Source organism: Chrysemys picta, chromosome 17 (genome assembly GCF_011386835.1).
Source record: "Chrysemys picta bellii isolate R12L10 chromosome 17, ASM1138683v2, whole genome shotgun sequence".
In the NCBI taxonomy this organism is placed as follows: Eukaryota; Metazoa; Chordata; order Testudines; family Emydidae; genus Chrysemys; species Chrysemys picta.
Genome location: NC_088807.1, coordinates 18,928,651 through 18,947,438, shown reverse-complemented (window position 1 = coordinate 18,947,438; position 18,788 = coordinate 18,928,651). Strand labels below are relative to the sequence as shown.

The 18,788-nt window shown below is 66.3% G+C and overlaps 3 protein-coding genes across 4 annotated transcripts; 1 reads left to right on the top strand and 2 right to left on the bottom strand.

Moving 5' to 3' along the window:
- Positions 1-498: 498 nt before the first annotated feature.
- TEX51 (testis expressed 51) lies at positions 499-4,019 on the bottom strand. 2 transcript variants are annotated; one of them, XM_065571494.1, is made up of 6 exons: positions 3,817-4,019; positions 2,665-2,754; positions 1,940-1,957; positions 1,647-1,730; positions 1,161-1,224; positions 499-857 (listed from the first exon to the last, which is right to left on the bottom strand). In XM_065571494.1, exons 1-6 carry the CDS (start codon positions 3,953-3,955, stop codon positions 503-505), a joined length of 750 nt encoding a protein of 249 aa, XP_065427566.1. In that variant the 5' UTR covers positions 3,956-4,019; the 3' UTR covers positions 499-502. The 2 variants fall into 2 exon arrangements, with proteins under 2 accessions (XP_065427566.1, XP_065427567.1); XM_065571495.1 differs by lacking the exon at positions 499-857 and having other exon boundaries at positions 1,071-1,224.
- Positions 4,020-6,450: 2,431 nt separating this feature from the next.
- On the top strand, positions 6,451-13,261 carry IZUMO3 (IZUMO family member 3). Its single transcript, XM_065571879.1, has 6 exons — positions 6,451-7,271; positions 7,543-7,617; positions 7,882-7,971; positions 12,380-12,401; positions 12,488-12,738; positions 13,008-13,261. Exons 1-6 carry the CDS (start codon positions 6,893-6,895, stop codon positions 13,100-13,102), a joined length of 912 nt encoding a protein of 303 aa, XP_065427951.1. The 5' UTR covers positions 6,451-6,892; the 3' UTR covers positions 13,103-13,261.
- An 834-nt stretch (positions 13,262-14,095) lies between these two features.
- On the bottom strand, positions 14,096-17,324 carry IZUMO2 (IZUMO family member 2). Its single transcript, XM_065571878.1, has 7 exons — positions 17,096-17,324; positions 16,737-16,811; positions 16,207-16,293; positions 16,046-16,066; positions 15,802-15,882; positions 15,384-15,507; positions 14,096-14,138 (listed from the first exon to the last, which is right to left on the bottom strand). Exons 1-7 carry the CDS (start codon positions 17,322-17,324, stop codon positions 14,096-14,098), a joined length of 660 nt encoding a protein of 219 aa, XP_065427950.1.
- Positions 17,325-18,788: the final 1,464 nt, after the last annotated feature.

The following is an 18,788-nucleotide window of genomic DNA, read 5'->3' as shown; positions in this document are numbered from 1 at the left end:
GTAATGGCTGGGTTTCAGGGTGAGCCCTGCAGTCAGGGAGGGTGTTTGCCAGCAGGGGTGTGATATCAAGGGGAGCGGGATACTGGGGTAGAGGGGCCCATGGGGTTGTGGGAGGCAGGATACCAGGGGAGAGGGACCCGTGGGGCTGAGGGAGGTGGGATACCGAGGTAGAAGGGCCCGTCGGGTTGTGGGGCTGGGGGAGGGTGAGATGCTGGGGGAGGTGGGATACTGGGGTATAGGGACGCTGGATACCAGGGGAGAGGGGCCCGTGGGGAGGCAGGGTACCAGGGTAGAGGAGCCCGTGGGGAGGCGAGATACCAGGGTAGAGGGGCCCGTGGGGCTGGGGGAGGCAGGGTACAGGGGGCCAGGGGAGGTGGGATACCGGGATACAGCGGCCCGTGGGGCTGGAGGGAGGCGGGGTAGAGGGGCCCGTGGGGCTGGGGGAGACGGGATTCCGGGGTAGAGGGGCCCGTCACCTGGGGATTTTGGTTGGGGGAGCAGTTCAGTCACATTCTCCAGAAAAGCCGGGATGGGAAAAGACACCAACATTTAATGAGTCACGGTCCCGGCCCCTTGCTCCGCGGGGGCCCCATTCCCCATGTCTGTGGGGGTCCCGGCCCCTTGCTCTGCAGGGGCCCCATTCCCCATGTCTGTGGGGGTCCCGGCCCCTTGCTCCGCGGGGGCCCCATTCCCCAGCTCCGTGGGGGGCCCCGGCCCCTTGCTCCGCGGGAGCCCCATTCCCCAGCTCCGTGGGGGCCCCGGCCCCTTGCTCCGCGGGGGCCCCATTCCCCAGGTCCGCGGGGGGCTCCGTCCTGCCTGCCGCCGGCCTTGCTCGCCGCCTATAACAAAGGAAGGCCCTGTCCCCGGGCCGGGGTCTCAGGCTGGTGCCTCCCAGTCAACCCCACGCCCCCTCCGCCCCTGCCCAGAGCCAGTGCCCCCTAGAGGAGTGGCTCCATCCCACTCCCGCAGCCAGCCAGGCCCCACCGCTCCAGACCGGAACCAGTGCCCCCTAGATGGGAGTGGCCGCATTCCCCATCCCTCTCCCTCCCAGCCAGCCCCCAGCCCTAGAGTTGGATCGGGGCCCATCTCCATTCTCTTCTCAAGGACGCCTGGGTCCCACTTCCCTCTCTGCCGCCCGCCTCTGTCTGATCCCCACTCACCCCACTGCGGCTCCCAGCACCAGCCCCCCCAGGGTCAGCCCCACAGCCAGGATCACGGCAGCGCCTGGGGGGAGAGAGGGGGCAGAAGTTAGGGGGCTGGGCTGGGTGTGGGGCGGGAAGGGGGCTGTGGGTTGGGGGGTCGTGGAGGGGGATGAATGGTTTGGGAGGGTGATGGGGAGAGTTCAGGGGGGTGCTGAGGTTTGGGGGCTGGAGGGAGATGGAACTAGAAGAGGCCATGGGGGGTACTAGAGGGTGAATGGGGGGTGGGGGGAAGACTGGAAAAAGGGTTGGGGGAGTTCAGGGGGCTGTGGAGGATGCTGGGATTCGGGGGAGCTGCTGTGAGGGGTTTGGTGGCCAATGGGGGGTGCAGGGGGGTGGAGGGGTGTCAGAGTTTGGGGGGCTGGGGGTGTCGGGGTTCGGTGGCTGGGGGTGTTGGAGTTCGGGGGTGTGGAGGAGTGTTGGGGCTTGGGGGGTGTCAGGGGTTACCTGCGCAGACCCTCTGGTCCCTGCATCGAGCTTGGAGGCGTTCACAGCTGTCGCACTCGGACAAATCGAAGGGCTCGGACCGGCCTGTTGGGGGGGACCCCATTAGAGAAACACCCCCAGGGGAGCCGTCCCAGCCCCGCACATTCCTGGGGGCCCCTCCCCAGGGGGCAGCGTTGCGGGGGTGGATACGGCCCCACTTGGGGGCCGGCCCAGGGCGCGAGCGGTAGGTTCGTGTTGCGGGGGCTGCAGCCCCCCACCCCCCGGGAGGCAGCCGGATGGACAGACGGACTCACCACAGGACGCGCTGCACACTGTGGGGAGAGAGACACGGATCAGCGCAGGCAGAACGGCCCCGGCCCCTAATCCAGCTCCCCGCAAGCCTTCTGCCCCCCCCAGCCAGGATGGAACCCAGGAATCCGGGCTCCCTGCCCCCCCCAGAGTGGGAAGAGAACCCAGGAGTGAGGGGCACTGGCAGAGCTGGGTGCAGGGGCAGAGCCCGGGGCTGGGCTAACTGTGGGTTGGGAGTGAGGGGCACCGGCAGAGCTGGGGGGGGCAGGGCTGGGCTAGCAGGGGCTGCGGGTTGGGAGTGAGGGGCACCGGCAGAGCTGGGGGGTGGCAGGGTTGGGCTGGCAGGGGCTGCAAGTCAGGAGTGAGGGGCATTGGCAGAGCTGGGGAAGCCCAGGGCTGGGCTGGCAGGGGCTGCGGGTTGGGAATGAGGGGCACCGGCAGAGATTGGGGGGGCAGATTCCAGGGCTGGGCTAGCAGGGGCTGCAGATCGGGAGTGAGGGGCACCGGCAGAGCTGGGGGGGGCAGGGCTGGGCTAGCAGGGGCTGCGGGTCGGGAGTGAGGGGCACCGGCAGAGACTGGGGGGGCAGATTCCAGGGCTGGGCTAGCAGGGGCTGCAGATCGGGAGTGAGGGGCACTGGCAGAGCTGGGGGAGCCCAGGGCTGGGCTGGCAGGGGCTGCGGGTCGGGAGTGAGGGGCACCAGCTCGGGCAGCAGGCGGGCATGGCGGGTACCTTGCTGCCGGACGGCTGCCGATGCTGCTCTCAGGCGCTGGGTGAAGTTCTGCTTTTCAAGCGCTGCCTCTTTCATCAGGCGCACTGGATCTGCGGGGCAGAAGTGGGGGAGGGGCGTTGGCTGTGGGGAGCGGGGCAGGGGAGGAGTTGGGGGTGGAGGGCGCTGGGTGTCGCACGCCTTATTTGGGCCATGCCCGGCCCCCGCGCACAGCTGGGAAGGAAGCGCCGTGCTCGGCCCGGAGCTGACCCGCCCATACGAGGCCACTGGAGCACGGGCCATGGTTAAAACTCAAGGTGATGTCGCTCCCCCCACCCCCTGTGTGTGCCGGGGCTGGGCCAACCTAGCCCCTGGGGTAGACGCGGGTAGGAGACGGCGTCCGGCGATGTCCCACAGGGAGGTGGAATCCCTCCAGCGATGGGAACATCCCCACCCCGTCCCAACGGTGGGGTCTGCCCCGTGGCCACTGCCGGGGCTGGACAGGGTCATACATTAGGGGAGGGGGAGAGAGACGTGGGCGAAGATGGCGATGAAGACCCCGATGGAAACCCCGGCGCATGAGAGAACAAACCGCCCGGGAGAGCTTTTGGGCACGGGGCTGCGTGGGAGGAGGCGCGGGATTGTGAGCAAAGGGCCCGTCTCCTGCGGTGTTCGGGGGCCAAGGGCCCTTCTCCCTCCCCGGCTGGTGCTCGAGTTGCAAGGGGGCCAGGATGCGACTGACAAAAGGGGATCGTCCCAAAGGTACCTGGCTGCACCTCCAGCCCCGGTTCGGTCTAACCCAGGCCGCTGGGCTCAGCGTGAGGGGGTTGGGGGCAGGGTGCTGGCCTGTGCTAGCGGGGGGGACGGGTCCGGCCAGACGATCAGACCATCCCCACTGGCCTTAGAATCTAGGGCTCGATTTCTCCTCTGATTGGCAACGGGCCACAAGACCGTGAATTTCGGCTAATGGCTCAGGTCAAAAGGGGAAAAAGTCCCAACTTCTTGTCATCCCTTAGTTACGGGAGCAGGGTGGGGGGGCTGGTAGCCCGGACTCCTGGGTCCTCTCCCTGGCTCTGGGAGGGAAAGGCAAGCCCTGATCCATCATGGGGTTTGCTGCTCCCTCCGCGCGGGGCAGACAGGGCAGGCGGAGTTGGGGCTGGGCCCCTGGCGCTCACCCTGCCGGTTGCGGTTGATGATCTGGTCCAGGCGATAGAAGAGCTTCCCGGCTTCTCGCTCCAGGCGCTCCCGTTCTGCGGCCGGACAGACGGACAGAGGTGAGGTTTGCTGCCCGTCAGCGCCTGCAGCACCCACCATGCCCCTCGTCCTGACTCAAGGAGGTGCTGTGCTGCGGGGAGCGGGGCAGGGGCTTGGCAGGGGGCGCTGGGCTGCAAGGAGGGGGGCAGGGAATCAGCAGGGGGCGCGGGGCTGTGGGCTCAGCAGGGGGCGCTGGGCTGTAGGGGGTGGGGTGGGGGGGCTCAGCAGGGGGCGCTGGGCTACAGGGAGGAGGCGGGGGTCAGGGGGTCAGCAGGGGGCGCTGGGCTGCAGGGAGCAAGGTCGGGGGCTTAGTGGGGGCGCTGGGCTGCGGGGAGGGGGGCAGGGGGTCAGCAGGGGGTACTGGGCTGCAGGGAGGAGGCAGGGGTCAGGGGGTCAGCAGGGGGCGCTGGGATGCAGGGAGCAGGGTCGAGGGCTTAGCGGGGGCGCTGGGCTGCGGGGAGGGGAGCAGGGGGTCAGCAGGGGGCGCTGGGTTTCGGGGAGGGGGGCAGGGGGTCAGCAGGGGGCGCTGGGCTGCAAGGAGGGGGGCAGGGAGTCAGCAGGGGGCACTGGGCTGTGGGCTGTGGGGCTGTGGGCTCAGCAGGGGGTGCTGGGCTGCAGGGGGTGGGGCGGGGGGCTCAGCAGGGGGCGCTGGGCTGCAGGGAGCAGGGTCGGGGGCTCAGCAGGGGGTGCTGGGCTGCAGGGGGTGGGGCAGGGGGTCAGCAGGGGGCGCTGGGCTGTGGGGCTGTGGGCTCAGCAGGGGGCGCTGGGCTGCAGGGAGGAGGCGGGGGTCGGGGGTCAGCAGGGGGCGCTGGGCTGCGGGGAGGGGGGCAGGGGGTCAGCAGGGGGCGCTGGGCTGTGGGGAGGGGGGAGCTATGGGAGCAGGGAGTGGGGGGGGCTCGTCAGAAGCTGTTATGGGGGAATCGGGGGGCTCAGCAGGGGTCACCAGGAGGGAGTTGGTGGGAGGGGTCTCAGTGGGGGACGCCATGGGGGGCAGGGCAGGGGGTGCTGTGACAGGTGGGCCAGGGGGGTGTTTGTGGGGGGCCCCATGCCCCACCCCTCACCCATGAGGTGGACGCCGTGGTCCCCCCCCAAGATGAGCGCACTCAGCTCCCTCTCCAGCCACGCGGCCCCCCCGGGCTGCGCTGCCCCCAGCAGCAGCCGCACGTCGTAGTGGACGTAGCGGGGGGCGTCCGGCCAGCAGCGCAGGCAGGGGGCGGCGCCCGGGGCCAGCAGGGGCAGCACCAACACCACCAGCACCAGCATCGCCCCGGCAACCACTATGACCTCACTTCCTGTTCTCTTCTAATCCTTCCTGCCTCTGACATCACTTCCTGTTCTGCCTCCAGTCCTGCCATAAAGGTCTGTGCCACTTCTGACATCACTTCCTATTCCGCCACTGACATCACTTCTTCTTGTGCCTCAATTCTTCTTTAGCCCCTTCTTCTACGTCTGACATCACTTCCTCTTCTGCCGCTGACATCACATCCCAGTTTTCCTCAGATCTCCTGTGACAAAGGGGGGGATTTTCTGTAATATTTGTACTAAGCCCGTGTGTGCCTCAGTTTCCCCCGACACGTTCAATGGCTGCACTTTCCCCTTCACTTTCAACAAACCTTCACTGCTACTGTTGTTATATTCAATATATTCAATAATTGCTCGCGAAGTGTTTCAACAGGCAGTTTAACTCAACAGGTTTCACTCGGGACCCACACCCAGAAACGAGCCCATCACCACCATCCATGAGTTGATGAGCGCATGAGAATTCGAATGAAGTTCTCCAGCCAGCTCCCTAGAACTGGTTTGTGTCTCAAACCGGCCCTTCCTCCTGCTGCCCCAGGGCCACGGCTGGGACCCAGGGGACTCTGCCCGCGGGAACAGGGCATCGCCTGGTGCAGGGGGATGGAGATCAAGGTCAAGGGTTGGCAATCCTGCATCACTTCCCATTCTGCCTCAGTCCACCTCTGGGCCCCTTTCCTGCTTCTGACATCACTTCCTGTTCTGTCTCCAATCCTTTCTAAGCCCCTCTTCTGCTGCGAACATCACCTCCCATTCTGCCTTCGACATCAGTTCCTGATTGCCTTCAATTCTTCTTTAGCCCTAACTTCTGCCCCTGACATCACTTCCTGTTCTACATCCGCTCCTCCCACTAGATGCCTGTTCTGCTTCTGACATCATCTCTTGTTGTGCCGCCACTTCTTCTTTTAGCCGCCTGTCCCCGGGCGAGGCTCTGGACTTGCTCCATATGAAGCCAGGCAGGACTCGGGGGAGCCTCCTCTCTCGGAGCCGACTGTCTCCAGGGCAAGAAGCCTCCACAGCTTCCACCTTCCTGGGTCTGACCCCGGAGCATTCAGCATCCCCGTCCCCCCGTGCGCTTCCCACAGCGAGTCCACCCAGGCGGGGTCCTGGGGAAGCCAGAGGGCCCTGCCCCCCGACTCCGCAGTCAGACGTGACTCTCAGCCAGCCACTAAAACAGAAGGTTTATTAGACGAGAGGAACACGGTCCAAAACAGAGCTTGTAGGTACAGAAACTGGACCCCTAAGTCAGGTCCATCTTGAGGCCTCTCTTTCCCCAGCCAGCTCAAACTGAAACTCTCCAGCCCCTCGGCTCTTTCCCGGGCCAGGAGGTCACCTGATCTCTTTGTTCTCCAACACCTTCAGTTGGCACTTGCAGGGGAGGGCCCCAGGCCATCAGTTGCCAGGAGACAGGGTGTTGGCCATTCTCTGTGCAGACACCATCGCACTGGCCCTCTAGGGCTCTGCAACAACCACACCCCCTTCTCCCACCACCCTAGATAGTTAAGAAATGCATAGGGGAAACTGAGGCACCCACACAGTATTCAGAGAAAACATTAAGAACATTCCCACTTTGTCACACTGCCTCTTCTGCCTCTGACATCACTTCCTGTTCTACACCCACTCCTCTCATTAGACCCCAGTTCTGTTTGTGACATCATTTCTTGTGTTGCAGCCAACACCTTCTAACCCACTCTTCTGCCTATGATGTCATTTCCTCCCCGCCCAGGGAACACTCTGCCCCTCTGGCTCTGTGATGTCACCAGGCCGATGAGGTCACAGCGGGGCCGGGGATCTGTGGCCATGTCCTGCTCTCTCCTGCTCCTCCTGCTGCTGCTGCGCCCCCGGGGGGCGGGCGGCTGCCTGCACTGCGACCGGCCCTTCCTGCGGGGGCTGGGGGTGCTGCTGGGGGAGGCGGTGCCCTCTGAAGTGCCCAACCGGGATGCCCTAATTCAACGCCAGGTCCAGGCCTTTGAGCGCCTCTACAGCACCCACCTGCCAGAGAAACACCACCGGGTGCTGGGTGTGCGGCCCCTCCCCCGGGGGCACCTGGGCTGGGACAGCAGGGGGCTTCGGGTTGGGAGTGAGGGGCACTGGCAAAGCTGGGTAGCAGGGAGCCCAGGGCCGGGCTAGCAGGGGCTGCGGGTCGGGAGTGAGGGGCACCGGCAGGGCTGGGGTGGGGGGAAAGGGCCGGGCTAGCAGGGGGCTGTGGGTCGGGAGTGAGGGGCAGCGGCAGAGCTATGGGGGGAGCCCAGGGCTGGGCTGGCAGGGGCTGCGGGTCGGGAGTGAGGAGCACTGGCACAGCTGCTGGGGGGCAGAGGGTGCCCCCTTTGACCCCTTGGTTCCCTGTACAGATGTCCGCGGGATGCTGGCTGTGAAAACTGCTCTGAGCAGCTGGCTGAGGGCTCTCAAGGAGACGCCTTGGAAAGGTGTGTGTGTGTGTGGGGGGGTGGATCTGGCGGGGCTGAGAGTGGCCCAGGCTGGGGGGGGCAGGGCTGGAGTTCCCGGGGGGCAGGGATGCTGGGCAGGAGCCGGCAGTGGCTGGGAGGTGGGGGGCGGGAGTGGGGCTGTGGGTCTCCGGAAGGGGGTGTGGACCACATGACAGGTGCCCGGCATCTCGGCTGGCATTGGGGGAGGGGTGCCAGGTGCGCGTGGGGCCGGCTGCCCCCCAGCAATGTCTGCCTGTCCCCCAGGGGTTCACCTGCTGCAGCTGACGCTGGCCCAGCACCGCGACTCCCTGCGAACCCGCCTCCGAGAGGCCATGGAGAGCTTCGCCGACTTGGGTACGTGCCCCCGGAGATGGGGGGCTCCCCCCACACCCCTCTGTGACGAACTGGGACTGTTCTTGCTGGGGTGTGTGAATGCTGACAGGGGAGTGTGACTAGGATGGTCTGCATCGGGGGATGGGAGCCGGCCCAAGGGAACATACCTGAGCTTGTAACATGAGAACCCAGGAGGGGGTTGGAGGTCAGATGACTCCGGGGCCCGGGAAACTGAACAAAGGCTGTGGGAGGGGTCGCTGAAGGCAGAGTGCTGGAAGCAGGCTGGAAGGAGGCTGGAGAGATGGCTGGGAGGCAGAGATGGCTCTGACCCCCCAAGGGGGTGGGCTGGCATGCCCTGGGACCCCAAGCTGGACCTAACTGAGGGGGGCCCTGTTGTCTGTGCCTGCAAGACCTGTCTTGGACTGTATTCCTGTCATCCAAATAAACCTTCTGCTTTACTGGCTGGCTGAGAGTCATGGTGAATCGCAGGAAGCCGGGGGTGCAGGGCCCTGAGTTCCCCAATACTCCGTGACAACTGGTGGCAGCGGTGGGATCTACTGCACCCCGTGGACGGCGCTTCCTGCAGTAAGTGACTGGGGAGCAGTAAAACGAAGGGGGATGGACGGGAACCAGGCCTGCTGAAGAGTGGGAGAGAGACGGTTATTACCCCTGGGAGTGTGTGACCAGCGAGAAGGACTTTTGCAGTAACAGGGTCCCCCGGGGGGATCGCAGCGAGTGGTCCCAGGGGCGGAGGAGTCTGCAGCTCGACCCTGGCGGAGAGGCGGTGACCTCGAGAAGGGCTGGCACACTAGGGGGCCCCCTGGGAACTGTGGGGAGCTGTGAGCACACAGGCCGGTGAGTGGCCAGCAGGAAGATGTATGCCAAGCGGCTTAAGAGCGACCTGGTGGAGCTGTGCAAGCAGAGGCGGCTGCGCATTGGGAGGCTCACCAAAGAACAGCTCATTGCCCAGCTGGAGGCGGAAGATCGCGCGAATGAACTGATCCCTGTGTCTCAGGGAAGCAGCCTGGCAAATGCAGCGCAGGCACCAGTGTCTGTCCCAGCTGGGAGTGGTCAGCCCGCTGCTGAGGGCTTCCCGAGACCCCTCCTTCCTATGCCTAGGGGAAGGGTGGGGAGGAGCCCAGCAAATACCGAAGGCGCCGTGACCCCCCCGGCCAGCAGGGGGTCCCCCCGGCGAAGCTCGCCGGCCAGCAGAGGATCCTCCCGGCGACGTTCGGCATCCGGGGAGCGGAATTGGCTGGAATGGGAGAAAGAGCTAAAACTGAGGGAGCTGGAGGATCGTGAACAACAGAGACAGCATGAACGGGAGGAGAATGAGAGACAGCATCAGCGTGAACGGGAGGAGAAAGAGAGACAGCATCAGCGTGAAGAGAGACAGAGACAGCATGAACGGGAGGAGAATGAGAGACAGCATCAGCGTGAACGGGAGGAAAAAGAGAGACAGAGACAGGAGAATGAGAGACAGCGTCAGCATGACCTGGAACTGGCGAGATTGAAGGGCAGCGAACCCCCGGCTGCGGTGAGTGAGGGGGGACCCAGGACTGCACGGGGCTTTGATAAGTGCATCATGGCCCCATACAAGGAGGGGGAGGACATGGATGACTTCCTGGAGGCCTTTGAGACGGCCTGCGAGCTGCACCGGGTGGATCCCGCGGACAGACTCCGGGTCCTTACCCCCTTACTGGACCCCAAATCCGTGGCATTGTACCGCCAACTGGGAGAGGCAGAGAAAGGGGACTACGAACTATTCAAAAAGGCCCTGCTACGAGAGTTTGGGCTGACTCCTGAGATGTACCGGGAAAGGTTCCGGAGTCAGGATAAAACCCCTGAGATCTCATATCTGCAACTAGCCGCCCGCATGGAAAGATACGCCAGCAAGTGGGCTGGTGGGGCCCAGACGAAGGAGGACCTGATTAAACTGCTGGTACTGGAGCAACTGTATGAGCGGTGCCCATCCGACCTGAGGCTGTGGTTGGTGGACAGAAAGCCAGAGAACCCGCGACACGCCGGGCAGCTGGCTGATGAGTTTGTAAAGAGCCGGTCAGGGGGTGGCAGGGAGGAGCCCCAAAGGAACAGGCCCGCCGCGATGCAGAGAGAGAGTCACCCTGGGACCTCCCAAAGGGGGAATATGGGGAATCCCCTCCCACGGGGAATGCCCAGCGTCAGGGACAACCGACCGGCTCGAGGGGACCCACGGGACCTGAGCTGCTATTACTGCGGCCGAAGAGGCCACGTTCGGGCCCAGTGCCCCAAGCTCAAGGACAGACTGAGCAGACCGAACCCGCACCGGGTTAACTTGGTAGAGGCCCAGACGGACGAGGGGCAGGCTTCTAACGCAAGAGGGGCTGGCAGCTTATCAACTGCTCAAGAGAGAGAAGGGCCCCAGGCCAGCTTCTCTGGGGGGCCAGATGCTCCGGATTCAAAGTTCTCCGTTTACAGGGTTGGCGCGGGGCTGTCCCTGCGGAGCGAGTGCCTTGTTCCCCTGGAGGTGGATGGGAAGAAAGTTTATGGATACTGGGACACGGGCGCAGAGGTGACACTGGCCCGGCCCGAGGTGGTGGCCCCAGATCGGGTGGTGCCCAACACCTTCCTGACCCTGACCGGGGTGGGCGGGACCCCATTCAAGGTTCCCGTAGCGAGGGTACACCTGAAATGGGGGGCCAAGGAGGGCCCCAAGGACGTGGGAGTGCACCACCATTTGCCCACTGAGGTGTTGATGGGGGGGGACCTAGAGGACTGGCCAAGCAGCCCCCAGACCGCCTTAGTTGTGACCCGCAGTCAGAGCCGGCGAGGGGCACTGCGCCCTGGCCTTGGGGGGGGTGCCTTGCCTGAGGCGCAGGACCCTAACCTGGTGGGGAGGGAACGCCCAGGGACACGGCGCAGGGAGGCTGCAGCTTCGGACCCAGCGGGCGAGAAAGAGCAGGTGGCCATCCCTGTCCCAGCTGCTGAGTTCCAGGCCGAGTTACAGAGAGATCCCTCCTTGCGGAAGATAAGGGACCTGGCCGACCTCAATGCGGTACAGACCATGGGACGAGGTGGCCGGAAAAGGTTCCTGTGGGAGAAGGGGTTCCTGTACCGAGAATGGGCTCCCCCAGGGAAAATGGAGTCAGGGGGGATCAGGAGGCAGCTGGTGGTACCCCAGAAGTATCGCCGCCAGCTGCTGTGCCGGGCCCATGACATTCCCCTCTCAGGGCACCAGGGAACCTGGCGTACCCAGCAGAGGCTGCTACGGAGCTTTTACTGGCCTGGGGTCTTTGTTACTGTCCGACAGTACTGCGGATCCTGTGACCCCTGTCAGAGGGGGAGGAAGGCCTGGGACAAGGGGAAAAGAGCTTTAGGACCCTTGCCCAGCATAAAGGATCCTTTCCAGAGGGTGGCCAAGGTTAAAAGGGCGGCTCTAAACCAAGAGAGCCCAAAGCACAGACCTCCAGACTGGAGCGCTGGGAGAAGACCACAGCCCAGTTGGAACCCCAGAGGTATGGGGGTGGGGAAAGGGCACAGGCCGCATAAACCTTCCCACATGCGAACTGCGAGTGCCATCAAGCACCCCCGACCTAAGGGGGGGCGTGGAACGGAAGGGGCCTGGTGTAATTCTCACCAAGGAACTGGAGGGATGCGGGGGCATCCATGGGAACGGGGGTAGGTTCGAACTTCCCCGGGTCACTGGCTAAAGTGACCCTGCTCAGTTCGGTCTCGAAGGGGGGAGAGATGTGACGAACTGGGACTGTTCTTGCTGGGGTGTGTGAATGCTGACAGGGGAGTGTGACTAGGATGGTCTGCATCGGGGGATGGGAGCCGGCCCAAGGGAACATACCTGAGCTTGTAACATGAGAACCCAGGAGGGGGTTGGAGGTCAGATGACTCCGGGGCCCGGGAAACTGAACAAAGGCTGTGGGAGGGGTCGCTGAAGGCAGAGTGCTGGAAGCAGGCTGGAAGGAGGCTGGAGAGATGGCTGGGAGGCAGAGATGGCTCTGACCTCCCAAGGGGGGCTGGGCTGGAATGCCCTGGGACCCCAAGCTGGACCTAACTGAGGGGGGCCCTGTTGTCTGTGCCTGCAAGACCTGTCTTGGACTGTATTCCTGTCATCCAAATAAACCTTCTGCTTTACTGGCTGGCTGAGAGTCATGGTGAATCGCAGGAAGCCGGGGGTGCAGGGCCCTGAGTTCCCCAATACTCCGTGACACCCTCCCACCCCCCATGCGACAGCCAGGGACCCCCCCATCTCCAGCCGCATGAGACGCAAGCAGCATTGGGGGCGGAGCGGGGAGATCTGGGTCCAGCGTCCCTGAGATCAGGGTAGGGCCCTCTGGGTGATGGGCGGGCGGTGGGGGGCTCTGAGGGACGTGGGGGGCAAGGAGTGCCCCATGAGAGAGGGTCTCTAACGCTGTGTCTGTCTGTGCTTCCCCCACAGCCTGCTCCGAGGACTGCAGTGAGTGTGGCCCCCTGGTGCCTACCCACAGTCCCCTGCCAGCGCCCCCTGGAGGGGATAGGCCCCGTGCCCCGTTCCCTGCTCCCTGAGCCAACCAGTCCCTGCCCTGGGGCCGGGTGGGAGCTGGCGCCCCCTTGAGGGGAAAGGCCCCCTGCCCCATTCCCTGCTCCCTGGGGTCAGGTGGGAGCTGGCACCCCCTGCAGGGCACGGCGGGGTCTCCCCGTGGGTCCCTGACCTGGTCCCCCCTTTCCACATCCCAGCGGTTACAGAGGGACCAGTTCTCGACTGCTGGACCTGCCTTCGCATCAATGCCCAGTGCTTCGACGGGGAGCTCTGCGGAGGTAGCTGCTGCCGTGGGGTTGGGGTGGGGGGCTGGGCAGTGGGGGGCAGATGGGGGTGGGGAGGACAGGGGAGCTGATGGGTAGTGGGGTGAACGGGGTTAGCAGGGGGTGTGGGGTACTGGGGGTTGGGGGACAGTGGGGTGAATGGGAGCCTGGGGGGTGGCAGGGGGTGTGGGGTACTGGGGGGAACCAGGGGTCTGCTGGTCAGTGGGGTGGAGGTGTGGGGGGCTGTGGGGGGGGCTTGGGGCTCACCCCCTTTCTGTCCCCAGAGGAGGACCCGCGGGATGCGGAGAGGAAGGAAATCACCCTCTATCTCTTCCTGGTCTGCCAGTCCGTGCTGCTGGCCTCGGCCGCCCTGCTGTGAGTGCCCTGCTGGGATAGAGTGGCTCAGGATGGGGGGCTGCCCTGGGTACCCCACGTTCCCTACCTCTGATGCCCAACACCCATATTTTCCCCCTTCATCTTCACGGCATCCCCGCCCCCATGCACCCAAAAACCTCGGATCACCCCTAACTGAGGCAGATTCTGGGGACCTCTACCCCTCTGGGCTCATCGCAGATACTGAAAGTGGGGTGACCCCACCCAGCACTCAGTGAGAATCTGAACAGCCCTCCCAGAGCCAGGGATAGAACCCAGGAGTCCTGGCTCCCAGCACCCCCCTGCTCTACCCACTAGACCCCACTCCCCTCCCAGAGCCAGGGAGAGAACCCAGGAGTCCTGGCTCCCAGCCCCCTGCTCTACCCACTAGACCCCACTCCCCTCCCAGAGCCAGGGAGAGACCCCAGGAGTCCGGGGGTGAGGGCAGGGGGCAGACCCTGACAGCCGCTCTCCCCTAGGTACTGCGTGTGCTGCCGACACCGCAGGTGGCTGGAGGACAGGGCCTGGGCCGGACAGGGCAGGTGGCTGGCGTGTTAGCCAGGTGAGGGACTGACAAGGGGGCAGCAGGACCCAGCCCCTCCCCCACCTGGGCATGCCAGGCCCCATGGCTTCCCCAGTGTAAGCCTGGAAATAAAATACTGGTGTAGTTTGTACATAATTCCTCACTGGGAGTGGGGGCTAGTGGTTAGAGCTGGGGGGCTGGGAGCCAGGACTCCTGGGTTCTCTCCCCGGCTCTGGGAGGGGAGTGGGGTCTAGTGGTTAGAGCGGGGAAGGGGGTGAGGGCTGGAAGCCAGGGCCCTACCCAAAACCTTGTTGTCTGTGTTTAATTTCAAGCTGGGGTAGGAGGGGTCTGAGATCTGGGGGCTGGGGGCTGGAGCTAGCGCCTCCTGCCTGCGATCTCCACCTCGGCGGCTCCAGCATCCTTCCAGCCCTGTCCCCAGGCGGGTGCCGGGCCCAGGTCGGGGTGCGTGTGTGGGCGCTACTGCCTCAGGGACTGCTGGTTCCTCCAGTAGGTGACGGCCCTGGGGGGCGAGAGACAGAGTCAGACTGGCCTGGACAGCGATCGCTCGCTTGCGGGGGATGGAGCTGTTCTGGGGGTCTCAGGGGATGCAGCCGGCTCTGGGGGTGGTGCGGGGGATGCAGCCGGCTCTGGGGGGAGGGGAATGTAGGTGGCTCTGGGGGGGGTGCGGGGGATGCAGCTGGCTCTGGGGGGAGGGGAATGTAGGTGGCTCTGGGGGGGTGCGGGGGATGCAGCCGGCTCTGGGGGGCCATTGGGGATGCAGCCGGTTCTGGGGAGTTTCAGGTGGGTCTCAGGGGACGTGGCTGGCTCTGGGGAGTCTCAGGGGATGCAGCTGGCTCGGGGGGGTTTCAGGGGATGCGGCCGGCTCTGGGGGGTCTCAGGGGGTGTGGCCGGCTCTGGGGGGTCTCAGGGGATGCAGCCAGCCCGGGGGGGGGGGCATGGAGGATGCAGCCGGCTCTGGGGGGCGCGGGGGATGCGGCCGGCTCTGGGGGGTCTCAGGGGATGCAGCCAGCCCAGGGGGGTTTCAGGGGATGCGGCCGGCTCTGGGGGGTCTCAGGGGATGCGGCCAGCTCTGGGGGGGTCTCAGAGAATACGGCTCTGGGGGGTCTCATGGGATGCAACTGGCTCTGGGGGGCGTGGGGGATGCGGCCGGCTCTGGGGGGCGCGGGGGATGCAGCTGGCTCTGGGGGGTCTGAAGGGATGCAACTGGCTCTGGGGGAACGGGGGATGCGGGCAGCTCGGGGGAGGGTGGCTCTGGGGGGTCTCGGGGGATGCAGCTGGCTCTGGGAGGGGGTCTTAGGGGATGCAGCCAGCTCGGGGGGGGGGACACGGAGGATGCGGCCAGCTCTGGGGGGCGCGGGGGATGAGGCCGGCTCTCGGGGGTACAGAGGATGTGGCCAACTCTGGGGGGGTGCGGGGGATGCAGCGGCTCTGGGGGGGGTGTCTCAGGGAATGCAGCTGGCTCTGGGGGGCGCGGGGGATGCAGCCGGCTCTGGGGGGTCTGAAGGGATGCAACTGGCTCTGGGGGGCACGGGGGATGCGGCTGGCTCTGGGGGGTCTCAGGGGATGCGGGCAGCTCGGGGGAGGGTGGCTCTGGGGGGGTCTCGGGGGATGCAGCTGGCTCTGGGAGGGGGTCTCAGGGGATGCCGCCAGCTCGGGGGGGGGGACGGGACACGGAGGATGCGGCCAGCTCTGGGGGGTGTGGGGATGCGGCCGGCTCTGGGGGGCGCGGGTTCCTCACACTCACGCGACGCTCAGCGCCAGGAAGAGCAGGGCACCCATGCACAGCACCACAGAGACGCCGGTCCGGGCGATGGCCGGGCCAGGGGCCGGGGGCCGGTACCGCAGGGAGAGCCGGGCCTGGGAGTCCACTGTGTTGGGGAGGGAGGTTAGGAGCTGACAGAGCTGAAGGCCCCTCCTGGGTACCCCCCACACCTGCTGTCTGCCCCCCTCCCCTCCCCTCCCCCTCCCCCACGTGGGGGGCTGGGGTCAGTGATATCCCCCGGGCATCAGCTCCATGCCCCTCCCTGCCCCACGGCCCTCCTGGAGCCCCCATACCCTCCCCCGACCCTGCACCCCACAGCCTCGCTGGACATCGTGCTCATCTGCCCATGGCCCCCAACCTCTCCCTGCCCCCCACCCCCTGCCCCCCAACTCCCCCCTACCAAGGCAGTGGTGCTGCTTCAGACACACGGCTTTCGCCTTCCTGCAACTGGTGCAGTCGAAGACGTCATAGTAGAGCCAGCCTGGGAAGGGGGAAAGTGTGAGGCCCCCAGCCAGCCCCCCCCCGCCCCATTCCTTGACCCCGAACCAGCCAGTTCCTCCCCCCGGGCCAGATCGGGGCCGGCGCCCCCTAGGGGGACAGGCCCCCTGCCCCATTCCCCGAGCAGCGATGGAAAGTCAACTTACCACAGGTTTTGGGGTTACAAGCTGGGGAGAGAGAGAGAAAAACCGATTGTAGCCCCAGACTGTGACTGAAGGGCCCCCCAGAACTGGGGGATTGGGGGGTTTGGAGGAAGGGGCCCAGGGCAGAGGGGCAGCCCCCCCACCCCCACCCCGGGAGCTGGTACCTTTTGCCTGATGTTCCTTCAGAGCCGATTTCAGCTCCATGGTCGTTCTGCGCCTGAAAGCGACCAGCGCGTCCAGCAGGGCCTGGTCTGGGGACAGATGGGGAAGTGACTCCGGTGGAGGGGGGAGGGCTGTGGGGCTTGGGGCTGTGGGGTACCGTGGGGTGCAGGACTGTGGGGCGCAGGACCATGGGGCCCTGCTGGTGCTGTGGGATGCTGGGGGAGCTGTGGGGTGTGGGACTGGGGGATGCTGTGGGGTGCTGGGGGCACTGTGGAGCACAGGACTGGGGGACACTGGGGTGCTGGTGGTGCTGTGGGGTGTGGGACTGGGGGGCGCTGGTGGTGCTGTGGGGTGCTGGTGGCACTGGGGGGTGCAGGACTGGGGGGGCGCAGGGGGCGCTGGTGGCACTGGGGGTGCAGGACTGTGGGGCACTGGTGGCGCTGTGGGGTGCTGGGGGCACTGTGGGGCACAGGACTGTGGAATGCTGGGGGCACTGGGGGGCACTGGGGGTGCAGGACTGTGGGGCTGTCACCTGTTAGGGCGCTTCGTTCCAGGCCGGCTGCCGTCAGCCTCACGCGGTGGATCAGGGCGTTGATGCTGCTCAGAGCTGGGAGGGGGAGAAAACATCGGCCCCAGGTGGACTGTGGCGCCCACCCCACATCCCGCCCCCTGCAGCACAGCGCCCCCTAGCGCTGCCCTGGGGCCAGCCCTGACTGCCAGGGCAGTGTGTGGGGGGGAGGGGGTTGGGTACAGAGGGGACAGTGGAGTGTTGGTGGATTCATACCTCATCCCTTTGCCCTATGGCTCCCCCCCCATGCATTGTCCTCAGGCCATGCCCGCTGGATACCCCCAGTCGTGCCCCCCCAGAGGTCCCTGGGCCGTGCCCCCTACCGGCCGTGCCCGCGAACTGGCTGGTGGCGTAGTGGCGGAAGAACCCGCCCTCCATGCCGCGCAGCAGGGCCTGGGCCCGTGCCCGCAGGCGGCTGTCGCGGATCTGCCGGGGCACCAGGCCGGTGCGGAGCGATTCCAGGGTGCTGCGGATCTGCCGGTCGCACTGCAGGCAGCCCCCGGCGCCCGCCGCCAGCCAGGCCCCCAGCACGAGGGGAGCCAAGAGCGCCATGGTGCAGCCCGGCATGACAAGTTCTACCCGTTCTCAGCCCTGCTGCGCGCCAGGCACCAGGGAGAATCCTCGGGGCGAGAATGACATCACAATGCAGTGTGGGATTGTGGGTACGGTGTGGGCAGAGGGGGTTGCAGGTATGGTGTGGGCGGAGGGGTGTGTGGGTACAGAGTCGCGCCGGGCGCTGCCCAGACACAGAGTCGCCGAGATCGGGGCCCCGTCAGGCCAGGCGCTGCCCAGACACGGAGTCGCCGAGATCGGGGCCCCGTCAGGCCGGGCGCTGCCCAGACACAGAGTCGCCGAGATCGGGGCCCCGTTGGGCCGGGTGCTGCTCCAGGCAGATAGAGCAAGAGAGATTCCCCGTCCCAACGCTCACCCAGTCTAACCGGACAACGGGTGGGAGGGGACGTATAACGTAGCCCCAGCTTTGCCGTGGCCCCCCTGAGCCTGGCAGCAGGGCGTGTCCCCTCTTGGTGGCATGGGAAGACCCCACCTCCTGATGCTGCTTGGTGCCCGGGCTGGGGGTGACCGCAGGGGGCTGTGGTGGGGGTGGCACAGAGTGGCTGGGCAGGGAGTGGGGGGGTTGCCAGGCCGGCTCCTCCTGCCAGCCAAAGCCACTGAATTCCCAGGCTTGGTGCTGGGCTCCCGGGGCCCGGCAGCTGGGGCTGTGTCATTGCAGGCTGGGTCCGGGTCCGTGGCAGGCGCAGGAGCCACCCCAGCCTGGCAGCAGCCAGTTCCAGCCCCTGGGCGGCTCAAGCCACAAGAGCTCAGGGGAACCTAGAGCCGCTGGGCGGGGCAGCGGGGTGAGCGGGCCGGCCCGGGGGGCTGGGTGGGGGTGTGTGAGCGAGTCGGCCTGGGGGGCTGGTCAGTGGGGGGGTGAGCGAGTCGGCCTGGGGGGCTGGGTGTGGGGGGTGAGCGAGCTGGCCCGGGGGGCTGGGTGGTGGGGGTGGGGGGTGAGTGAGCCGGCCCGGGGGGGAGTGACGGGGGGGTGAGCGAGCCGGCTTGGGGCGGGCTGGGCAGTGGGGGGGGGGGTGAGTGAGCCAGCCCCGGGGGCTGGGCAGTGGGGAGATGATCGAGCCGGCCCGGGGGGCGAGTGAGCCGGCCCAGGGGGGCTGGGCGGGTGGGGGGGTGCCGGCTTGGTGCTCCATGTGCAGGGGATTCGGACAGAGGGTCGAGCCCGGCAGCCGCTTGGGACCTGTGCAGGGGAGACTGGGGTCCTGTTCCCAGCTGTGGGAGGGGAGTGGGGTCTAGTGGTTAGAGCAGGGGCAGAGAGTGTGTGTGTGTGTGTGTGTGTGTGTGTGTGTGTGGTGGGGGGGCTGGGAGCCAGGACTCCTGGGTTCCGCGCCTGCGGTGGGAGGGGGACCTTTGCTAGTCCAATGACTATCTGCCCCCCCCGACTCTGGGCCCCAGACAATGGGCCCCATTGATCCCTCCATCCCCCGTCCCCCCCCAGCTTCACACAAA

What these genes read in the sequence shown, in the direction of transcription:
- TEX51 (XM_065571494.1), bottom strand. Translation starts at nt 3,955, where the DNA reads ATGGTGGGTGCTGCAGGCGCTGACGGGCAGCAAACCTCACCTCTGTCC. An exon ending in GGACCAGAGGGTCTGCGCAG is followed by an intron (nt 1,225 to 1,646) that starts GTAACCCCTGAC and finishes CTCTCCCCCCAG; the next exon opens with GCGCTGCCGTGATCCTGGCT. An exon ending in GTGCTGGGAGCCGCAGTGGG is followed by an intron (nt 858 to 1,160) that starts GTGAGTGGGGAT and finishes GCCCGGGGACAG; the next exon opens with GGCCTTCCTTTGTTATAGGC.
- IZUMO3 (XM_065571879.1), top strand. Translation starts at nt 6,893, where the DNA reads ATGATGTCATTTCCTCCCCGCCCAGGGAACACTCTGCCCCTCTGGCTC. An exon ending in CAGGGGGCTTCGGGTTGGGA is followed by an intron (nt 7,272 to 7,542) that starts GTGAGGGGCACT and finishes TTCCCTGTACAG; the next exon opens with ATGTCCGCGGGATGCTGGCT. An exon ending in GGAGAGCTTCGCCGACTTGG is followed by an intron (nt 7,972 to 12,379) that starts GTACGTGCCCCC and finishes CTTCCCCCACAG; the next exon opens with CCTGCTCCGAGGACTGCAGT.
- IZUMO2 (XM_065571878.1), bottom strand. Translation starts at nt 17,324, where the DNA reads ATGGCGCTCTTGGCTCCCCTCGTGCTGGGGGCCTGGCTGGCGGCGGGC. An exon ending in CCAGTTCGCGGGCACGGCCG is followed by an intron (nt 16,812 to 17,095) that starts GTAGGGGGCACG and finishes TCCCCCTCCCAG; the next exon opens with CTCTGAGCAGCATCAACGCC. An exon ending in GAAGGAACATCAGGCAAAAG is followed by an intron (nt 16,067 to 16,206) that starts GTACCAGCTCCC and finishes CTCTCTCCCCAG; the next exon opens with CTTGTAACCCCAAAACCTGT.